General features: G+C 54.9%; 1 protein-coding gene across 5 annotated transcripts in view; it reads left to right on the forward strand.

The window, feature by feature from the left end:
• RPS6KA1 (ribosomal protein S6 kinase A1) overlaps window positions 1-19869 on the forward strand; it is a 31997-nt gene that overhangs the window by 8008 nt on the left and 4120 nt on the right. Inside the window, exons 1-16 of one of the 5 annotated variants that reach the window (XM_079325636.1) lie at window positions 6603-6691; window positions 8034-8081; window positions 11699-11815; window positions 12624-12705; window positions 12979-13059; window positions 13659-13738; window positions 14309-14415; window positions 14955-14992; window positions 15100-15242; window positions 16895-16965; window positions 17171-17259; window positions 17700-17764; window positions 18059-18161; window positions 18598-18725; window positions 19137-19262; window positions 19763-19852. In XM_079325636.1, coding sequence (XP_079181762.1) covers window positions 6644-6691; window positions 8034-8081; window positions 11699-11815; window positions 12624-12705; window positions 12979-13059; window positions 13659-13738; window positions 14309-14415; window positions 14955-14992; window positions 15100-15242; window positions 16895-16965; window positions 17171-17259; window positions 17700-17764; window positions 18059-18161; window positions 18598-18725; window positions 19137-19262; window positions 19763-19852 — 1416 coding nt within the window. In that variant the 5' untranslated portion in view covers window positions 6603-6643. Of the gene's footprint in view, window positions 1-6602; window positions 6692-8027; window positions 8082-9668; window positions 9811-11698; window positions 11816-12623; window positions 12706-12978; window positions 13060-13658; window positions 13739-14308; window positions 14416-14954; window positions 14993-15099; window positions 15243-16894; window positions 16966-17170; window positions 17260-17699; window positions 17765-18058; window positions 18162-18597; window positions 18726-19136; window positions 19263-19762; window positions 19853-19869 lie in introns of those variants that run through there. The other 4 variants (XM_079325633.1, XM_079325632.1, XM_079325634.1 and 1 more) reach the window with 4 other exon arrangements.

Consider the following 19869-nt stretch of genomic DNA (forward strand, 5'->3'; position numbering starts at 1 on the left):
GCGACTTTCTTGCTGCTTTTGTAGCTCCAGCTCAGCTTCCTACCAAGGACAGCTGGTGCATTTCACAACTTCTTGTGTTCTCTACCTTTCAAGAGCAGTTGTGGTGCACAAGTCCCTGCAGGCCCCAGCTCCTCGGGGTGTTTACCCTGGGAATGGCTGCAAGATGCTTGTGCTGCTTGGGGCTGGGGAAGAGTCAATGCTCACAGTGCAGGGGATGAGGCTGTGCTTTGAATTTGCACTGAGCAGGGTAAACCATGGCCACATCCCTAACACCAGGTGCTGATCCAAGGAGGGATGGGTACAAGGATGGATTTTTTTCTCATCTTCCTTGGTGGTGGTGGTTAAAAGCCTCTCTGGGTACAGATCCCTGTTCTCTCCTGTGTTCTCCAAATTTTAATTGCCAGGTTGGGTGAAATTGGTCCTTGTTCAGCTGGGGAACAGCAACTGAATTGAGTGGAAAAATGGAAGCTCTCATAATTGGGGTTTTTCAGCTTGCTCTGAAGCCAGCTTGGCTGAGGGGTGAGCTTGTGCTCCCTGAAGGTGCCAAGGAATTATACATGGAAGTACAACACCCAATTAGTGAAATCACTTCATCATGAAAGGCAGAGGAGTGGAATTGCAGTGCTGAGTGTGCCCACACTCTCTCTGGGGAACAGGCTGAGGGTTCTGGGGTGATAATCACAGAGCACAGTGAGAAGTGGGGAAAGCAAGCACTGAGCTCTCCCAGCTCTGCACCATAAAAGAGACCTCTGAGCCTGGAGCAGGGCTGAGCTCTGCCACAGACCCCAGGCAGGAGGTGCTCCAGGCTGAGCCTGGCTGGGGCTGTGCAGGACAGGGAGAGATGAGGCTTTTCCCCAGATCTGTGTAGCTCCTGTTGGATTATCCTGACCAGGTGAAACTTGCAGCCAGGTCCTTCCCTGCAGCATCTTGCAAGGGCATGAAGGAATCCAGGGCAGGGACACCTTCCCCTGGCCCAGGGTGCTCCAAGCCCTGCCAGCCTGGGCTGTGTGTCCAGTGAGGGTCCAGGCTGGGAGCAGGACAGGACCCACACCCTGGTCACTGCTGGACACCACTAATCACAGCCTCTTAACGTGAAGAGTTTCAAAACAAACAAGTGAGTGCTCTGCTCTGTGCATGTTTGCACAGCTGCTGCTGCTTCCTCCAGGACTGCACACTGTGGGGCTGTGGGGAGAGGCAGAGGTACCTCAGCAAATCCCCTCCCAGCCCTCAGTGCTCTGGCCAGCCTGGCCAGGCTGGGCAGGACTGGGAGCAGAACATCTCCAGTGTGCTGTGCTGCTCCTGGAAATTTCCCTGACGCTGCAGGGACTGGGCAGCAGCTGTGGCCACTTTAGCATTTGGCTTTTGCAGCCTGTCCCTGGTAAAGCTCTGAGTTCAAACTGGCTGCTCTGCCTTGTCAGATGAAGGAATCAAGTGGGTTTGCTTTCCAGCAGTGCCTGACAGCTGCCTGGCTGTTCCTGGCTTTGCTCTGTGTCCTTGGCAGGGCTGGGCTATGGCGAACAGCAGCTTCTGAGCTCTTCAAAAACACAAATAAATGCCTGTTTGAGGAGCAGAGTCTCTGATGAGCTGCAGACTCTAATGAATAATTGAAGAGGGGTCAGTTTACAGGACTTGCACACGAGGAATGCAGCAGAGGCTGCTCCAGCCCTCCCACATGGTCCCCGATCCATCCAAACTGCTCTGGCTCCTTCTCTGCCATTTCCATCCCCCTGGTGAGTTCATAGAAGCTGCCTCATGTTCTGTCTCCAGAAAGCTGCTTTTATCAAAGGAAAAAACCCTGAAAATCTGTTACTGTGTGCTGTACTTGGAGGGGACAGTGGTGAGGGCTGGCACTGGAGAAGATCCCAAGGGACTCATTCATGTTTGATTTTTAAGGGGGTCAGAGTGGGTTTGGGTCACTAGTCATCCACCCCAGCCACTGGGAGCTTGGGGTGCCCCTGGCTGGCCAAGATGCTGGTTGGGATTGTCCCTGCACACACAAATCTGCCTGAAGCTCCTGCAGCTTCACCAGTCTCAGCTTTATTTGGAAGTGAAGCCTGGTTTGGACACGAGCAGTGAATTCCTTCCATAGCTCCAGGTGAAGCTGCAAAAGCTTTTTTCCCTCTGGTTGCAGTGTGCTGCCTGCCAGGGGTGGGGACCATCCAGGGAGGGAGTCCCAGCTATCCAAGAATTCCTGCCTTGCCTGGAGCCCTTTTCCTTCTCCCTTAGGAAATCCCCTCTGTGTGTGCCCGGGGCAGGCTCCGAGCAGTGGGAGCAGAGCATTGCAACAGCTCCTGCTGATCTCACTGCAGCTCTGAGGCAGGAAGGGTTTCCCAACTGCAGAGTGAAATCCAGGTCCTTCCCTTGCCAGTCCTGGAGAGCACAGCTGGAAACGTCACCCCTTTGGATACAGACAAGGAGGGAGTTTGTCCCTGTTTGTGCTCGAAGCCTGACTGGGCAGAGCTGCTCTGGGAGGACTCTCTGTGCTCCTGAGATGTGGCTGAACTGATCCCTTCGCTGTCACAGCTGGATTTTCCTGCACAGCCCAGGCTGGCCTGGATACAGACTGGGAATGTGCCCTGGCTGCTGTCAGAGGGGAGGTGATGGGCAGAGAACACCAGCACTGGGGTCAGTGGTCACCTCTGGTGTCCAGGAGGGGACCCGTGGAATCTCCACAGGGACAGAGAGAGAACTCCTTAAAAAAGCATCTGAGGGGAACAGGACAAAGCAGGGTGTTCCCAATGTGGGGTGGCTGCAATTCCTGTGGTGTGGTGCTCAGGAAGGACATGGATGTGATCTCTGTGCTCAGGAAGAACATGGATGTGATCTCTGTGTTTGGGAAGGACATGGATGTGATCTGTGTTCAGGAAGGACATGGATGTGATCTCCATGCTCAGGAAGAACATGGGTGTGATCTCCATGTTATGGTTCCTGTCCCTGGCACACGGAGCCATGGAGGGGGTGGCTGCTGGCTGCATCCATGGTTCTATAAACATTCAATGATAAAACAGAGCTTTGCCCCAGCAGACACCCATCCTGTGCTCTCACTGGGGTGTTGGTAATGCACAGCTCAGGGTGTGTTCCAGACAGGACTTTTTTTGCATTTAGCCCTGCTGCAGTCCACAGCCAGCCTCAAAACGTGACAATCCCTTTTCTCTCAGTGTGTCCCACACGTGTGACCTTCCCAGAGGGTGGGAGGGAGCTGGGCTCTCCCTGCCTGCACAGACCAAGCCCAGCAGGTCCCAAGTAAAGGGTGTTCCACAGAGTCTGTGTGCCTTGGGAGGGGAGGGCAGCCTGAGTGCTGTGGGAGGAGTGTGGAATTCTGCTGTTCCTGCCACACAGAATAGTTTCCACATCCCACGATTACTCCAAGGGCAGCGAACAAGTCCTGGTTCTTGTTGTGAAACCAGTGTTGTATTTTATAATTCAGCTAGATAGACTTTTCAGCTTTTCTACTGAAAGCAGCAGAGCTACCCCTGCCCTGATGGAAGGTGGTGCTTTCGTGCTGCTCCCTCAGAGTGGAGTTCTGCATTTGGGACAGGGTCTCCTGCTTTTACTGACTGGAGCTGGTTGGAATTTGCTGGGAGCAGAGCTCCCCTCCCTGCTGGGAGGTTTGTGTAGGGCTGCAGGAAAGGGAGGCTGGTTTGCTCTGTAGAAGCTGCAGAACTGAGTAATTCCTTATCTCCTGGCTGTTAGAGGTGTTCTCCTCTCCAGTGACACAGTTCATTGGGTGCAAAGTCCTGCTCCTCTCACAGCCTGGCAGCTGCAGCAGCACCGGAGCCACCGGGAAGTCTCCAAGGAATTTGGGAACATCTTTTGCCTGAGCTTGTATCTTTAGCCCAAACAGCTCATTGTCAGCTGATCCTGGCCAGTTGCAGCTTGTGGTGCCTGGAAAGGGTGGAGAAATTGTATTAATTAATTAATTTTTTAAAGAAAAGTTCAGGATCTGCTGCCAACATAGCCCTGGATAGAGCCAGGAGCAGGAGGAGCCCTGGGGGGTGTGAGGGGTGCCTGTGCTGGAGCCTCTCTGCTCTCTGTCCCAAAACCCACCTGAGCCCTCTGACACTAAGCACAATTCTGGTTTCCCTGTGAAACGAGTTGGTTAAAAACTGAGCAGATCAAGAGGGATGTTGTGAAGGACAAGGACAGGGCTCAGCTGTGTCAGCCACCCTCTGCCTCCTCCCTTCCTCAGCCTCAGGCTTTGCTTGAGAAAACACCTCATCCTTCATCACTTCCAAGATCCCCCTGTTCCAGGGGTGCTGAATCTTGCCAGAGGGGTGTTTGTGACGTGGTGTTTCTGAGGTTTCAGATGAGAAGCACATTTTGGACGTTGCAGATGCTCCGAGTGCCACCTGCTGGAATGTGCTCGAGGGGTGCCAGTGTGGCACTGTCCCATGGCACTGTTCCCTCTTTGGGGCTTTGCCTGTAACCCTGCTGTGGGAGCCAGGATCACTGCAGCAGCAGCAGAGTCCCTCCCAGGAGTCACCAGGGTAATTTGCCACAGTTTGGTTGCCTCTGTGAGTGGGGAGGAATTGCCCCCAGGAGGGTGGCAGGGCGTTTCCAGGAGCCAGGCTTTTGTTTAAGCTTTCTGTGGGGAGGCTCCTGGTGTTTTCCATGCCAGGATGGAGCTGGACCCTTCTTCAGCTGCCTTGGCTGTGTAAGGGTTTGGGCACAAGGACTTTGTCAATTTGAGAATTTGAGGATTTCTGGACACTGTGTTACCCCAACTGGGCAGAGGCCTGGCTGTGTCCTCTGGGTTTTTCCTCCCTCTCCTATTTTTTGGTTGGTTTTGTTTTTCAGGAGACCAATAACAGTCCTTGGAGATGGTGTGGGGTGGAATGTGCAGTCCTGCTCCCTCTCAGTGATCCCTTCCTGCAAAACTGCTGCCAGGAATCCGCCCCCATCCTCGTCCCCTGCTTGGGAAGTTCCAGTTCTGAGCTCCCTGATGTTCCTGGGCTGTGTTTGTTTGTAGCAGTGACTTTGTGCAGGACTTCCACCTTCACAGCCACCCTGTGGTGTCCCTTCCTCCTCAGCCCCGTGTCCCCAGGGGTTTGTCTGTCAGCAGGGCCCTTGTTCAGTGGAGTTAAAGGGCCAAGGGAGCCTCTCTGTCCCTGCAGATCCCCTTGGATTGCTCCAACAATCTCCCTCTTCTCTTCAGAGACTCCATGGCCCCAAGGCACCCCAAGCTGAACCCTTCCCTTCCCATGGGCTGTCTCTGCTCAGTGTCCCACTGGAGTTTTTAGGCTGGGGGCTCCCAGGAGCACTGAGTCCAGTCAGAAGTACGAGGTTCTGGCCAATTCTTTTGTTACAAATGAGGCCAAGGGCCAGCTCTGCCCAAAAAAGGCCTTTGCAAGAGGGCAGGGAGTGACTGGGGAGGTTTCTTTGCTTTGTTTGTTCCCCTTTTTGAGAACCACCACTTTAAAAAAAAGTTCCAGACAGAGCAGCCTTTGCTCTCCACAAACTTCAGCCAGGCTTCCTCTGCAGAGCTGGAGGACCTGGTGCTCCCTCTGATTCCAGGCTCCCTCCAGAGCAGGGGCTGCTGCTCCACAGGGAAGTTGTTGCTCCAGGTCACATGAAATAAATTCATGCCAAAGTTCAGGAGTGTGAATCTCCCCCATTTACTCTCAAGGCTGACATTAGGGAAGGAGGGGTCTGAGGCTGTCTGCATCCAGTCCTTCCTGGGCAGCAGTTGAAACCTCTGCCAGGACACCCCCTTGGGGGGCCTGTGGTGTGCCAGCAGCAAAGGCAGGCCCTGGATATTCTGACTGAAATGTGTGGGGCCAGCCAGTGTCCTGATTTATGGAGCTGATGCTGGCAATGGCTGCAGGTTGTTCCCCCACAAAACTGGATTACAGGACCTTGAATCTGTGCACTGGGAGCCCTTTGGGTCTGGCAGTGCTGGGTTTGGGGATCGTCTTCCCTGGGGCTGAGGTGCCACTGGCAGCAGATTCACACAGAATTCACAGAGCTCACCCTTCAATGCCAGCATGAGCCACCACCCCACAGCCAGTGTCACCTCCTGCATGCAGCACACAGTGACAGGTGAAGGGGGAATGCTGATAAGCTACAATAGGAGAGAATTAGATCAGATATAAGAAGAAATTCTTATTTGAAAAAAGATAAATTCTAATTTGAATAATTGTGAGGAGGGGCAGACCTGGCACAGGGTACCCAGAGCAGCTGTTGCTGACCCTGATCCTACAGGGAGAACATCCCTGCTGGATCAACATTTGTGCTGCCCAGAGCAGAGACAGAGAAATTTTGAGGAAGAAAACTCCTGAGGCTCTCAGTTGCTCGTTGCTGCCTTGTGCAGTGCCTAAAATTGCTCTCTGTGCCTGTTTCGGTGTGTGTGACACTGGAACTGAACTGGTGCTCCTGAAAAGGCCGCTGAGATTTGCTGATGGCTCTTTCCATGCCTAAGCGCCCGTAAAGCCAGGCAGTGTTGTGGCTGTGCTGCTGCATTGTGCAGCCATGGCCACACAAAGGCATTTCCCCATCGAAACCGCCGCTTCCTTTCAGCACAGCTCCAGAACACATCCAGTGACAGCAGCAGGGCTCTGTGACACCCAGCTGCTCTGGGTGCTGCTCGCCCCGAGCTCACAGCCGGCTGGGCAAGGATGGCAGGATAAAGCCCAAAGCTTTGGAGATGCTGAGGCAGCTCTTCCGCAGCAAGCCAAGGATCCGGGAGGCAAGTGTGTGATAAATACCTGCTCTGCCTGCAGAGCTGGGCTCTGTCTCTTCTGCAGGACACAGGGAATCAGGGAATCCCTGGTCCTACAGAGCCAGACCTTATCCAGGTTTAATTAAGCACTCCTTTAGAAAAGGCCTTTTGGAGGGTATGACTGCTTTCTAAGAAGTGTCTTTCCTAGGTGCTGCCAGATTTTGGGAGTGTTTTGGGATCAGAGCATGTGTTGAAGCAACAGAAATTAAAACAGCTTCTGGTTAGTTGTTGATGAATAGGAAGGGAAATGCCAAGAGCAGAATCTGTTTCGAGCTTTGCAGGGTGGGTTTTTTTTTTCTTGCATTTAGATGTGACGGTCTCAACCGGCAAAGTGACAAAACGCGAGCAAAAACAAACCTGTCTCTTGGCTTCTGCCTTGTAAAATCCTCCCTCAAAAAAGGGGAAAGTAGAAAACAGGACTTGTGTTTTGAGCTTGGGAAAGCCCTCTGTTGGTGTGTCCCCAGCCCCTGCTGGGGGGTGACTCAGCCGTCTGTGCCCTGCCAAGGCAGCACAGGGAGGTTCAGAATTTGTCTCCTCCTCTGACTGGAGCGACCTCGTGGGCTCTTCTTTTCCAGGAGAAGCAAATCTCATTTCCCAGCAGTGCAGGAATCTGTGGGAATGCCTCTCTGGAGGGTGACAGCAGGAACTGGGAGCCCCCAGGAGCTGGGAGTGCTGGACCTGCTTGTGGGAATGCAGTTTTTCCACGGCAGCCGGCCAGGGCTGGGCCTGCTCTGAAGCAGCCAGGATAGAGCTGCTCACCCGGGGGTGGGAGGGATCCCTGGGGCAGGGGCTGCCGAGGGTCCTGTGATCACTTTTCTCTCAGCTGTGCCTTTGGCAGGTTTGTTACCTGGAGCAGTGGGACAGTCACCCTGTCTGGCTGCTCCCCCTGCAGGGGCAAAGCAGTGCAGAAGAGGAAGAGGTGACTGCAGGGGACCCTCTGATCTGATCTGGTCCTTCTGGAGCTGAAAATCAGTTAATTCTTAGCTCTAATCTCACTGTTCTCACACAGCTCCTCCCTTCCCTCAGGGCTTGCTTTTCCTTCTCCCTCTCTGTAGCTCCTGTCCCACCTCCAGGTCCCCCAGAGTTTATCAAATCAATATAAATTTATTTACTGGGACCTGGCTCCAGCTGCTCTTCTGGAGCCACCACAAGGCTCAGAATCACTTCCTGAGGAGCGATGGCTGGTGGGACACCCCCAGTGGCTGTGAACAGCTCACCTGGCCTTGCTGAATGAGTTCTTTGGGAAAACTTTAGCAGAGAATCACAGCCCCTCTGTGCTGACATTTGTTTTTGTTTGTAATTCCCACAGGCAAAGTCTGACATCAATTGGATAGAGAAGGACCTGGTGGACTCGGCAGACAAGGTAGGAGAGCTGCTGTGGGCACCACAGGGACCTCTCTGAAAACCAAACCCTTTCCTGACAGCCCCTCTCTGCTCTGTGGCACTGCTGCTGCAGAGAGCAGCTATTGCTCATTGCTCACGTGACATCCTGGACTTCATTTCATCTTCCTCCTCCTTCCTCCCCACACCAACCCCCTTTCCGTGCTATCATTTGTGTCTCCTGTGGCTTTCTGATCTCATCAGTGAGCCAGGACGGGCACTTTGGCTTGTGTGGATGTGCAGGGGAGATTTTCTTGCCTTTCTGAGGCTCCTCTCCCACGCTGGTAACACGACATGAAGACTTGTCTGGGTCAGGAGGAGATTTATCAGCTCCTGCCAGCCCCACGCACAGCAGTCGAGCTGCAGTGAGTGAGTGGTGCTTATCTGGGCACCCAGGGTGTCTGTCTGTCCCCAGGCTGTGTCAGCAGGCAGGAGGTGCTGCTGTGAGCCTGGCTCCTGCTGTCCTGCAGGTGCTTTTCCTTGCTCTGGCACCTGCCCCAGCCCTCGGAGCCCAGGGGAGCCCGGTGGGGCTGGGCCCAGCTGCCTCTCTGATGTTCAGTCATTTGTTTCTTTCATTATCAGTTCTCAAAGAGCCCGTGGTGGGGGCAGAGGGGGCAGGACAGTCATAATTCGTGTCTCTGGTTCCATGCTCTGCACTCTCAGGAGAGATTCAGAAGTCAGTGCAGACATGGGGCTGTTTCCTTTCGTGTGGGTGTCTCAGTTCAGGGGGTTTCTTTCTTACCTGCACCCTCTGGGGTCCTGCTGCAGGAAACATCTGTCTGTCCTGATGGAAAGGTCAAAATGGAACAGGTCTGGAGGAGGAAGGAGGCAAAACAAGCCCTCTAAATCCCTCTGCTCTGTCCTGCCAATAATCTGAGCCATGGTGGGTTCAGAAACAAGAAATGTCCTTAAAAACACCTCACATGGACCTTCAGTGGCTCTCAGATAAATAACTCCTGACTGCACAGCAAGAACTCCTGTGCAGCATAAGGCAAGCAAAAAACTGAATGCAAATCCAAACACTCCCGAGGGAATCCCATCCTGGCTGTCCCTCATTCCTGTGCCAGAGGGAGAACAGAGGTGTGCAGCTCTCCAAGGTGTCCTCACACTTCTGGGTGGGTTCTTGTGAGTCTTCTGTTTTAGAGAGGAAAGTGGCTTCTCACTATTTCCCCTATTGTGGAAATACCCCAAAGCTCCCAGCCTGACGTGAACTTCAGGCAGCATTAGATGGAAATCACTTTCAGAAGACTGTGTGTGTTTTCTGTGTCTTGTCTAAGCCACGGAACCTGAAAAAAATAAAAAGGAAAAAAAAAAAAAGGCAAAAAAAAAATCGACAACCACAAGTGCTGTGGTGGGGAGGGAGCATGAACTCCCTGCATGTGACACAGCCCCGTCCCCATTGCGCATCCGCCGCTGGTGCAGCCACCTGCAGCTCCTGCTGCTGCAGCTCCTGCTGCTCCTGCAGCTCCTGCTGCTCCTGCAGCTCCTGGTGCAGCTCCTGCAGCTCCTGGTGCAGCCCCTGCTGCAGAGCCCCCAGCCCCGGGCCACGCCCGCAGCTCCCGGGGCTGGGCGATGTTGATGGGGATGGGACAATGGAGAGGGAGCCCAGAGTGCCCCGAGTGTGGGGGTTCCTGACGCTCTGGCTGCAGAGGAAGCACCGAGCCAAGCCCTGCAGCCTTCAGCTGCCAGCCCCCAGCCAGCTCGCCAGCCCGGTCAGTACTGCTGCCACTCTGTGCCACTCCCTCCCCCCGCCGCCCCTGTGCCACTCGGTGCCCCTCCACTGCCACCTCCCTCTGCTTCCCTTCCTGCTGCTGCCTGATGCTTCCATCGATGTTCAGGGCACTCTGGTTTGCTTTTCTTTCTCTGCCTTTTGGGACAGTTTGTCGTGGTGGCACTCACTGTGGTGGCATTCACTGTGGTGGCACTCACTGTGGTGGCCTCGGTGGCATACAGGTGTTTTTGTGCTGGAGATTTGTATGTGCTGCCAGCCAGGCTGTAGGAGCTGGTCACAAGAATGCTGAGTGTTGAATTCCAAGTTAGTGGATGAGGGGAAATCCTCCCTTGGTGTCATCAAGATACCAAATGGCTTCTCAAAGTGTTTCTGTGGTAGGAGGATCACAGGATGGGCTGGGCTGGAGGGGACCCTAAAGCCCCTCCAGTGTCACCCTTGCTGCAGCAGGGACACCTCCCACTCTCCCAGACTATTCCAAGTCCCATCCAGCCTGGCCTTAGGCACTGCCAGGGGTCCATGGGCAGTCACAGCTTCTCTGGGCACCTTTGCCAGGTCCTTGTCACCCTCACAGGGAAGAATTCCTTCCTAATGGGTCTGGTTTTGGGCTCTGTCCCTGGAGAGCTGAGCTGAACTTGGCTGGAGTTGGGAAGCTGTTCCTGACAGCAGCTGCCTGCAGGGACTGAGCCTCCAGATGGATCCACAAGTGCAAAGTCGCTGCTTTAAGCTGGAGATCATCTGCAACACGAAAATGTTGTTTAAGGGATTATAGGATCTTTCCTGCCTGTGATCACCGAGCCCAGGGAAAGGGAGGACAACACCCAGGAGCTTCTGTGCTCCTGCCCTGAGTGCCTGAGAGCACAGGAGAGAGCAGAGCTCCCAGCACGGGAACAAAGCCACTGCCTAAACTGAGGAAACCTGGTCTGAGAGAGGGGAGGGGACCCTGGGCACTGGAGGGGGGCAGTGCCTGGGCAGCAGGACAGGCAGGGCTGGCACCTGGCTCTGCCTGGCCTTAAAAGCTGCTTTGATGAGGAGGTTCCAGACCAAGTGTCTGAATAGGTCTAGAAAACAAAGGATAAGTTTTTTCCCCCAACTCTGCAAGGGGAAAAAGCAAGTTGTAGTTCCAGCTTTCTGCAGGCTGTGCTGGCCACAGCTTCCCCAGGGCCAGGGCCAGGGCCAGCAGAGTTTAATGCATTTTTGAACATACTTGCTGTCCTTTGGGTCCAAAGACTTTGCTGGGAATACAGGGTGTTTCAGCATCACCTCAGGGTCTGTGGCTGTGCTGGCCCAGCTCCCTCGGTGAGTTTATTCTATTTATGCTGATTAAATCTATTTTTTCTTCTTTATTTTTTTGAAGTAAAATAATGTGTTTTAAACAAAACATGTGCCAGAGACCTTGGCTTCCCCTCAATCTTCTTGAAGGCTGGAGTCTGTTAAAGCATCATCTGTATGTGCTGAAGATGCACTAAGACTTATGTTGCAGAGTTGCTCAGATTGCTGAGCAGATGGGCTCCAACATGTCTGATTTTTGCCAGCCCTGGCCCTGTTTTGACAACAGTGCCGTATTTTTTGTGTTGTGGGATTTTTAGTGGCATAAACACTCCTGTTTTTGCTACCAATGCCTCAAAAGGAAGGTGCTTCTCAAGCACTCTTCTGAAATGCAGTTCAAAGCAGCTCCTGTGGTTGGCAGGGAGGGCTCTGTGTTTACCTGGTCCTGCCCTGCCATTGATTGCAATGCTGATACCTGTGACAAGCACCAGCCTTTTTGGTTCTCTCAGATGGGGCTCCTGTGAGTCTGGAGCTGCAGTCCTTGTTCCACAATCCCAAAGGCTGCTCAGGGGTCCCTGCCAACCCTGTGCCCTCTGTTTCAGGGGGAAGGTGTCGTGCAGGAAATCAACATCACCCATCATGTGAAGGAGGGCTCTGAGAAGGCTGATCCCTCCCAGTTTGAGCTCCTGAAGGTGCTGGGACAGGGCTCTTTTGGCAAGGTGAGATCACTTCTTCCTATGTGCCATACCAGGGAAATTACTCTGGTGATGAAAGGAACCATCCCCAACAAAAACACTTTCCTGACTCCCAGGAATGTTCCTGGGCATGTTCCTGCCTTCTCAGAACTGCTGCTGTGTGCCCCAGGCTGGGTTTGGCCCCTGTTTACGGTCCAGTTTCCCTTCTGGGAAGGAGGAAGGAAGTAGCCTGTAGCTCTTATCTATTCCAATAATCCAGGTCTCTTTCAGACCATCTGCTGACACATTCAGTCAGCTTGGTGTCAGTCAGTCAGCAGCTGACAGTGGGGGCTTGGGCAGGACTGTGTGCTGCTGCCTGGGCAAATGCAGAAGTGACTTTGCAGAATCACAGAAAAGTTGGAAAGACCCCTGGGACCATCCTGTCCAACCAGTAGCACTGCCAAGCCCACCACTTGCAGGTGGTGTCTTTTGATGCTGCCTAAAACCAGAATGAGACATCAGGGAAGGGGATAAAAATCCAGAGATGCAGGATCTGAATAACCAGGAGTTGATGTGACTGACAAGCCAGGAGGCTTTAGTGGTACAGTGAACATCAGTGCCTCCAGTCACAGCTCCCAGGCATCAGCCCCAGCCCAGGAGCTGTGGGAGGCTGGAAAGGAGGAAAGTGCAGCATGAAGCTGGGGGGTGAGAGGAGTCCACACACAGCACTTCCCTGGAAACCCCCTGGGAAAGCTTGGGCTTCTTAGGGACACTCTGGACTTTGCTACTTTGGGAAGCATCCAGCTCCTGCTGGCAGTATTTAGTACTTGGTGAATGTGTTCTTCTGCCTCAGGTTTTCTTGGTGAGAAAAATAACACCCCCAGACAGCAACCACCTCTATGCCATGAAAGTGCTCAAGAAGGCAACACTGAAAGGTAGGAAGGAGACTCCTCCTGCCTGCTCTGATCCTCTGTGACTTACAGAGCTCTGGGGAAATGTCACAGCAGTCACTGCTGGCCCTGGGGTGGGCTGGGTGAAGGAGAAGCATCTTGATCCCAGCAAAACATCCTCCTTTTCTTTCATCTGTTTAAGAGGTGTTTAAGAAAACACCTGGCTCAAGCAGCTGGGTGCTTCAGGCTGGGATGGGGCTGGGCACTGGACACTCCCAGGGCCTCTCCTGTGTCTGAGCTGCTCCTCTCTTCCCACAGTGCGGGATCGGCTGAGGACCAAGATAGAAAGGGACATCCTGGCTGATGTCAACCATCCCTTTGTGGTGAAACTCCACTATGGTGAGTGGAGCTCACTGGGGTGCTGGGAGAGGGGCTGCAGCTCCAGCAGGCTCTGGCTGCCTTTAAACACAATCCCCTGATCACAAATCCTTTCCTGGAAGAATCTGTGGTCCCAGTGCCTGCTGCAGCTGAGGAATGGGGAACTGAGCATGGACCGGCAGAGGAGGTTTAAACATCAAATCCCTGGCATTAAAACATTAAACCATGAGAAACTGAGAAAGCAGAGCTAACTAGCCAGGCTGGAGTTTGGCAGGGTTAATGCTCTGACTCTGGGGAAGGCAAGGACAGTTTTGTTCCCTGTAAGGTCACCAGTGCCTCTCCTGGGAAAACAGCCCTTTCAGGAGGGTATCACTGGCAGAAAGGGAACCAGACCCCCATAAAATGAGGATTTTCTGCAGTGCCAGAGTGCTGTGGGGAGCTCCCATTTCAGCAGCAGGGACAGGCCATCTCCTTTACCCCATCAGCCCTACCTGCATTTAACCCAGAACCACGCAGGGCATGTGCCCAGCTGGAGCCACTGGGATTTAAGTGATTAATCCAACACCACAGAGCCTCCCCTCAGTGCAGGGCTCTGATTGCTGCTCTGGCTTGTGTTTCAGCATTCCAGACCGAGGGGAAGCTGTACCTCATCTTGGATTTCCTCAGAGGAGGTGACCTTTTCACTCGGCTTTCCAAAGAGGTGGGTATGCTCTGGCATCTCGGTGGGCTGTGGGGCTCAGCTCATCTCTGCCTATGGCCTGGGGAAGTGAGTGACCCTTGCAGTCCTTGAGAGGGTGAAAACGGCCTCCAGCCTGCTGCTGGTCCAGAGCTGGCACCAGGAGAGGCTGTTGTGGGAGCCCTGTGCTCCTGCAGAAAAGCAGCAGCACAGGAGGCAGGTCCCAGAGGAGCATCTCCTGAAGAACAAGAACTAAAAGAAGTCAGTTTGGATCAGAACTAAGGAGGAAATTCCTCCCTGTGAGGGAGGTGAGGCCCTGGCACAGGGTGTCCAGAGAAGCTGTGGCTGCCCCTGGGTCCCTAGCAGTGCCCAAGCCAGGCTGGATGGGGTTTGGAGCAATGAGGGACAGTGGGAGGTGTCCCTGCCATGGATCCATTAAGGTTCGTTCTGATCCAAAGTATCAAGAGTGGGTGAAATCTGGAAAACTTAGAAAGGGCAGGAGGGAGCAACGTGGATGTGGAAGGTGTTTCCTGGGTGCAGGGGAGCTGCTGGCATTGTAACCCAGCTCTCCCTGCTTCCTCCCCCTGCCTGCAGGTCATGTTCACCGAGGAGGATGTGAAGTTCTACCTGGCAGAGCTGGCACTGGGACTCGACCACTTGCACAGCCTGGGGATCATCTACAGGGACCTCAAGCCAGAGAAGTACGTGTGGCCAGCTGAGACATCCCAGCCCTCACCCAGCCCAGCCTGGGCTCAGGGAACAGCTCCTGCCTTCCAGAGGGGCTGGAGGATGCCCTGGGGCTGGACAGGCAGGAGGGGTGGTGCCAGTCCAAGGCTGCTGCTCCTCAGAGCAGTGTCTGCAGCCAGGGGCTGTGTGAGCACAGGGCTGAGCAGAGATCCACAGCAGGCTGCAGCTTTAGGCAGCTGGGAGCCTTCAGAGGGAGAAGGGGCCAGGCTGGGCTCTGCAGAGCCCACTCCAGCTTGGTTATCCTTGCCTGGGGTAGGTGGGGGTCAGAGGGGGGTAACCTCTGGGGCCACGGGGTGACTGTGAAGCTGAGGGTGTGGAGAGGAGGGAGCTGCTCCTGGTCCCACTCCTGTCTTGGTGGTGCACTGGGAGAAGGGACAGGTAACGTTTGCTCTGGACTCTGGAAACCTGAGGATGCTCTGACCATCCCTTGTGTGCTTGCTCTCACCAGCCCTTAGCACAGACAGTAACAACGTGTTTTCCATTCCTGCTGTAGCATCCTCTTGGATGAAGAGGGGCACATCAAGCTCACAGGTAAGGGGCTCCAGAGCCCTGGGCTCCAGCAAGGTTGGTTCCTGAAGTACGGAGCTGCTTGAAATGTTTGGAGCCTTGGCTGTGTGCTGACAGCTCTCTCTTTACAGATTTTGGCTTGAGTAAGGAGGCCATAGACTACGAGGAGAAAGCCTACTCCTTCTGTGGGACTGTGGAGTACATGGCCCCCGAGGTGGTCAATCGGCAGGGCCACTCCCACAGCGCTGACTGGTGGTCCTATGGGGTCCTCATGGTGGGTACCCCTCCCGGACTGGGAATGGCAGCTGGAGCTGCTCTGGAACACGGCTCTGTGCGTCTGTGTGTCCCCAGACCTGCTGACCCTGGGCAAGAGCACCCCACTGCCCCCAAAGAGCTCCCTGAGGGGCTGCCCAGACCCCCACGGGAGCACTGGTGCCTCGAGGCTACTGCGCCTGTGGGTGCTGGGGTGGGAGGGTGCTGTAGGGTGTGTGGGGGTCTCTGTGGGGTGTGTGGAGTCTCTGTGGGGTGTGTGGTGTCTCTGTGGGGTGTGTGGGGTCTCTGTGGGGTATGTGGAGTCTCTGTGGGGTGTGTGGGGTCTCTGTGGGGTGTGTGGGGTCTCTGTGGGGTGTGTGTGTCTCTCTGGGGTGTGTGGGGTCTCTGGCTGTCTCCCCGTGGCTGTGTGTGTCTCTGTGGGTGTGTGTGTCTCTGTGGGGTGTGTGGGGTCTCTGTGGGGTGTGTGTGTCTCTGTGGGGTGTGTGGGGTCTCTGTGGGGTGTGTGGTGTCTCTGTGGGGTGTGTGGGGTCTTTGGCTGTCTCCCCGTGCCTATGTGTGTCTCTGTGGGTGTGTGTGTCTCTGTGGGGTGTGTGTGTCTCTGTGGGGTGTGTGGGGTCTCTGGCTGTCTCCCTGTGCCTATGTGTGTCTCTGTGGGGTGTGTGGTGTCTCTGTGGGTGTGTGTGTCTCTGTGGGGTGTGTGGTGTCTCTGTGGGTGTGTGGTGTCTCTGTGGGGTGTGTGTGTCTCTGTGGGGTGTGTGGGGTCTCTGGCTGTCTCCCCGTGCCTGTGTGTGTCTCTGTGGGGTGTGTGGGGTCTCTGTGGGGTGTGTGGGCTCTCTGGCTGTCTCCCCGTGCCTGTGTGTGTCTCTGTGGGGTGTGTGTGTCTCTGTGGAGTGTGTGTGTCTCTGTGGGGTGTGTGGGGTCTCTGTGGGGTGTGTGTGTCTCTGTGGGGTGTGTGTGTCTCTGTGGGTGTGTGTGTCTCTGTGGGGTGTGTGGGGTCTCTGGCTGTCTCCCCGTGCCTGTGTGTGTCTCTGTGGAGTGTGTGTGTCTCTGTGGGTGTGTCTCTGTGCCTGTGTGTGTCTCTGTGGGGTGTGTGTGTCTCTGTGGGTGTGTCTCTGTGCCTGTGTGTGTCTCTGTGGGGTGTGTGGACTCTCTGGCTGTCTCCCCGTGCCTGTGTGTGTCTCTGTGGGGTGTGTGGGGTCTCTGGCTGTCTCCCCGTGCCTGTGTGTGTCTCTGTGGGGTGTGTGGGCTCTCTGGCTGTCTCCCCGTGCCTGTGTGTGTCTCTGTGGGGTGTGTGGGGTCTCTGGCTGTCTCCCCGTGGCTGTGTGTGTCTCTGTGGCTGTGTGTGTCTCTGTGGGGTGTGTGGGCTCTCTGGCTGTCTCCCCGTGCCTGTGTGTGTCCGTGCCCATCCCAGCCCCGGCCATGGCTGTCGGTGCAGATCTGGTGCCCCCGTCTGGCAGCTGCTGATCCAGGGCTCCGGCAGGAGCAGCCGCTCCTGGACACGTGCCCGTGCAAACCCTGAGAGCCAGGCTGCTGCTGGGACACTCTGTGCCTGTCACAGCCAGACTTGGGACCCCTCACAAGCAGGAAGGGCAGTGGGACCTGGGAACCCCGAGCCTTGCTCAGACATGACCCCCCCTTCTCTTTCCCTCCCAGTTTGAAATGCTCACGGGATCACTGCCCTTCCAGGGGAAGGACCGTAAGGAGACCATGAACCTCATCCTCAAGTAAGAGTTTCTCTCTCCTGTTGCAGCTGTGGGCTCTTGCAATTTTGTGGCGTTATTTGGCAAGTGGTGCCATATCAGCCATCGGTTCAGAGGGTGCAGTGTAAATGCCAGAGAGATGATGGTGTGTTTTGGGGGTGGAGGTGCTGCAGTCACTTTGTGGGTTGACTTCTCAAATCTGCAGCTGATTGCAAAACTTCCTCCCCAGAGCGAAACTGGGCATGCCACAGTTCCTGAGCACGGAGGCTCAGAGCCTCCTGCGAGCCCTTTTCAAAAGGAATCCAGCCAACAGATTAGGTAAGAGCCTTGGTTGGTTTCTGAGTGTCCCTGATGCCCTATGGGGGTCTCTCACCCCCTTGGTTGGTTTCTGAGTGTCCCTGATGCCCTATGGGGGTCTCTCACCCCCTTGGTTGGTTTCTGAGTGTCCCTGATGCCCTATGGGGGTCTCTCACCCCCTTGGTTGGTTTCTGAGTGTCACTGATGCCCTATGGGGGTCTCTCACCCCCTTGGTTGGTTTCTGAGTGTCCCTGATGCCCTATGGGGGTCTCTCACCCCCTTGGTTGGTTTCTGAGTGTCCCTGATGCCCTATGGGGGCCTCTCACCCCCCGGGTCAGCAGTGTGCTGGCTCAGGGCCCTTGGGTGATCCCAGCCAGGTTCTCTGTGACATCTGGCTCTGCTGCCTCCCTGGCTGTCCCTTTGCTCTGTTGGGGCTTCAGGACCTGTGGTGTCTCTTGCAGGGTCTGGGCCAGATGGGGCAGAGCAGATCAAGCGCCATCCTTTCTACTCCACCATCGACTGGAATGTGAGTATCAGAGCAAATTTCTGCACCACTCAGCACCAGTGACACAGTTCTGGCAGCAGGAATAGCCCCTGTCACCATCCATTCCAAACCCAAAATTCTCTGTATGTAGCTGTCTCATTCCTGGGCTGTCTGTCACCTCACTGAGCTGTAGCAACATGCCAAGACCCAGAGTTTCACAGAATCTCTTCCTGGCCCTCATTTCTCACCAGCCTTTGCACCCTTTGGGATAAGGTGCTGTGGGAGCAGTTCCAAGCTGGTTTTGCAGCTGTTTTTTGGGTTTGGTGTGTTTTGCAGAAGCTGTACCGCAGGGAAATCAAGCCCCCTTTCAAGCCTGCAGTGGGCCAGCCAGATGACACCTTCTATTTTGACACAGAATTCACATCAAGGACACCAAAAGGTTTGTATGACTTGAGGCAAAACGCAAGTTTCACTCTGTGACTTCACACCAGGGATTATCCAGCACCAGCAGGATAAGATTTCTACACAGGGAAGGTTTAGGCTGGATATCAGGGGAATTTCTTCTCCCAAAAGGGTGACAGTCCCTGGCACAGGCTGCTCAGGGCAGTGGTGGAGTCAACATCCCTGCAGGGGTTTAGAAGCCATGTGAATGTGGCATTTGGGGACATTGGCAGTGCTGGGGGAATTGTTGGACTTGCAGATCTTAGAGGTCTTTCCCAAGCAGGACAATTCCACAATTCTCTGTGGGATGTTAGGGGTCAGTGCTGCTGCTGTGGCTCCTGTGTCAAGTAAATTACAGGAGCTGTAGATCCTGGGAGGGAGGGGGAGGCTCCTGCTCCCTAGGCCCTTCTCAAGCTGTCTCTCAACTCCTGCAGATTCCCCGGGTGTCCCCCCGAGTGCAGGGGCCCATCAGCTCTTCCGAGGCTTCAGTTTTGTGGCAACCGGGTTAATGGAGGATGGCAAAGTGAAACCTGCCCAGCCACCCCTGCATTCAGTAGTGCAGGTAAGGAATGGGGACAGAGGAGCAGCCCTTTGGAGGTGCAGGGGTGCTGCAGGACCTCTGCACCACCTGGAGCCCGAAGCAGTTCTCTTTGGGTTTCTTTGATCACCACTGACAGTCACATTGTGCACAGGCTGTCAGGCAGTGTGGGGCTGTGGCTTTCCTGTCCCCAGGTGGGTCTGTGCTGCCAGGGTCTGTAATGCCTGTGGGCTCTGCAGCCAAAGGCAAAGCTCCGTGCTCAGTGCAGGCAGTGCTGGCCCACTGACCCACATCTGCCTCGTCCTGCTCCCCGCGGGAGGAGAAGCTGTGCCATGTACAGACAGTCTGACAGCTCCCTGTGCTGCACTGAACTCATGACATTGCACAAACCCTTCCCTGAAGCCTCCCAGCTCAGCTCTCCTTTGTGCCCTGCAGCAGCTGCACGGCAAGAACGTCCAGTTCAGCGATGGCTACGTGCTGAAGGAGGCCATAGGCGTCGGCTCCTACTCGGTCTGCAGGCGCTGCATCCACAAGGCCACCAACATGGAGTACGCAGTCAAGGTCTGTCACCTGCCCCAGCTCAGCTCCCCTCTCACCTCTGGGGCCACAGCAGCTCTGCCTGCCCCATCCCTGCAAGTGTCCCAGGGCAGGCTGCACAGCGCTTGGAGCAGCCTGGGATAGGGGAAGCTGTCCCTGCCCATGGCAGGGGGTGGAACAGGATGAGCTTTGGGTTTATCTAGAATGTAAAAAGACAATTTCTGTGCTGCTCTGCAGCTACCTGCACTTCCCTAGGAATAGCAGGGAAGCAGTGTCCTTCTCCCTCAGAGGGGGGAGAGCATCTCATCTTCCTGTGCAAAGCTGTGGATACATCAGTTCTTAACAAAAGACAAAATTTTGTGGGCTGGGGACACAGAACTGATGAAGCAACTTAAAGATTTCTAGAGCTAAAGAGATGAGAGGAAAGGGAGTGGATACAGCAATAGGAGCTCTTCAGGGCTGCTATGCTTTGTCCTGGTCTCTTCCCCATCTGTGCTGGCTACAGTGTGTCCCTACTCTTGCAGGTGATTGACAAGAGCAAGCGAGACCCTACTGAGGAGATTGAGATCCTGCTGCGCTACGGGCAGCACCCCAACATCATCACCCTGAAAGACGTGAGTGTGACTGGAGA

Source organism: Erithacus rubecula, assembly GCF_903797595.1.
Source record: "Erithacus rubecula genome assembly, chromosome: 23".
In the NCBI taxonomy this organism is placed as follows: Eukaryota; Metazoa; Chordata; class Aves; order Passeriformes; family Muscicapidae; genus Erithacus; species Erithacus rubecula.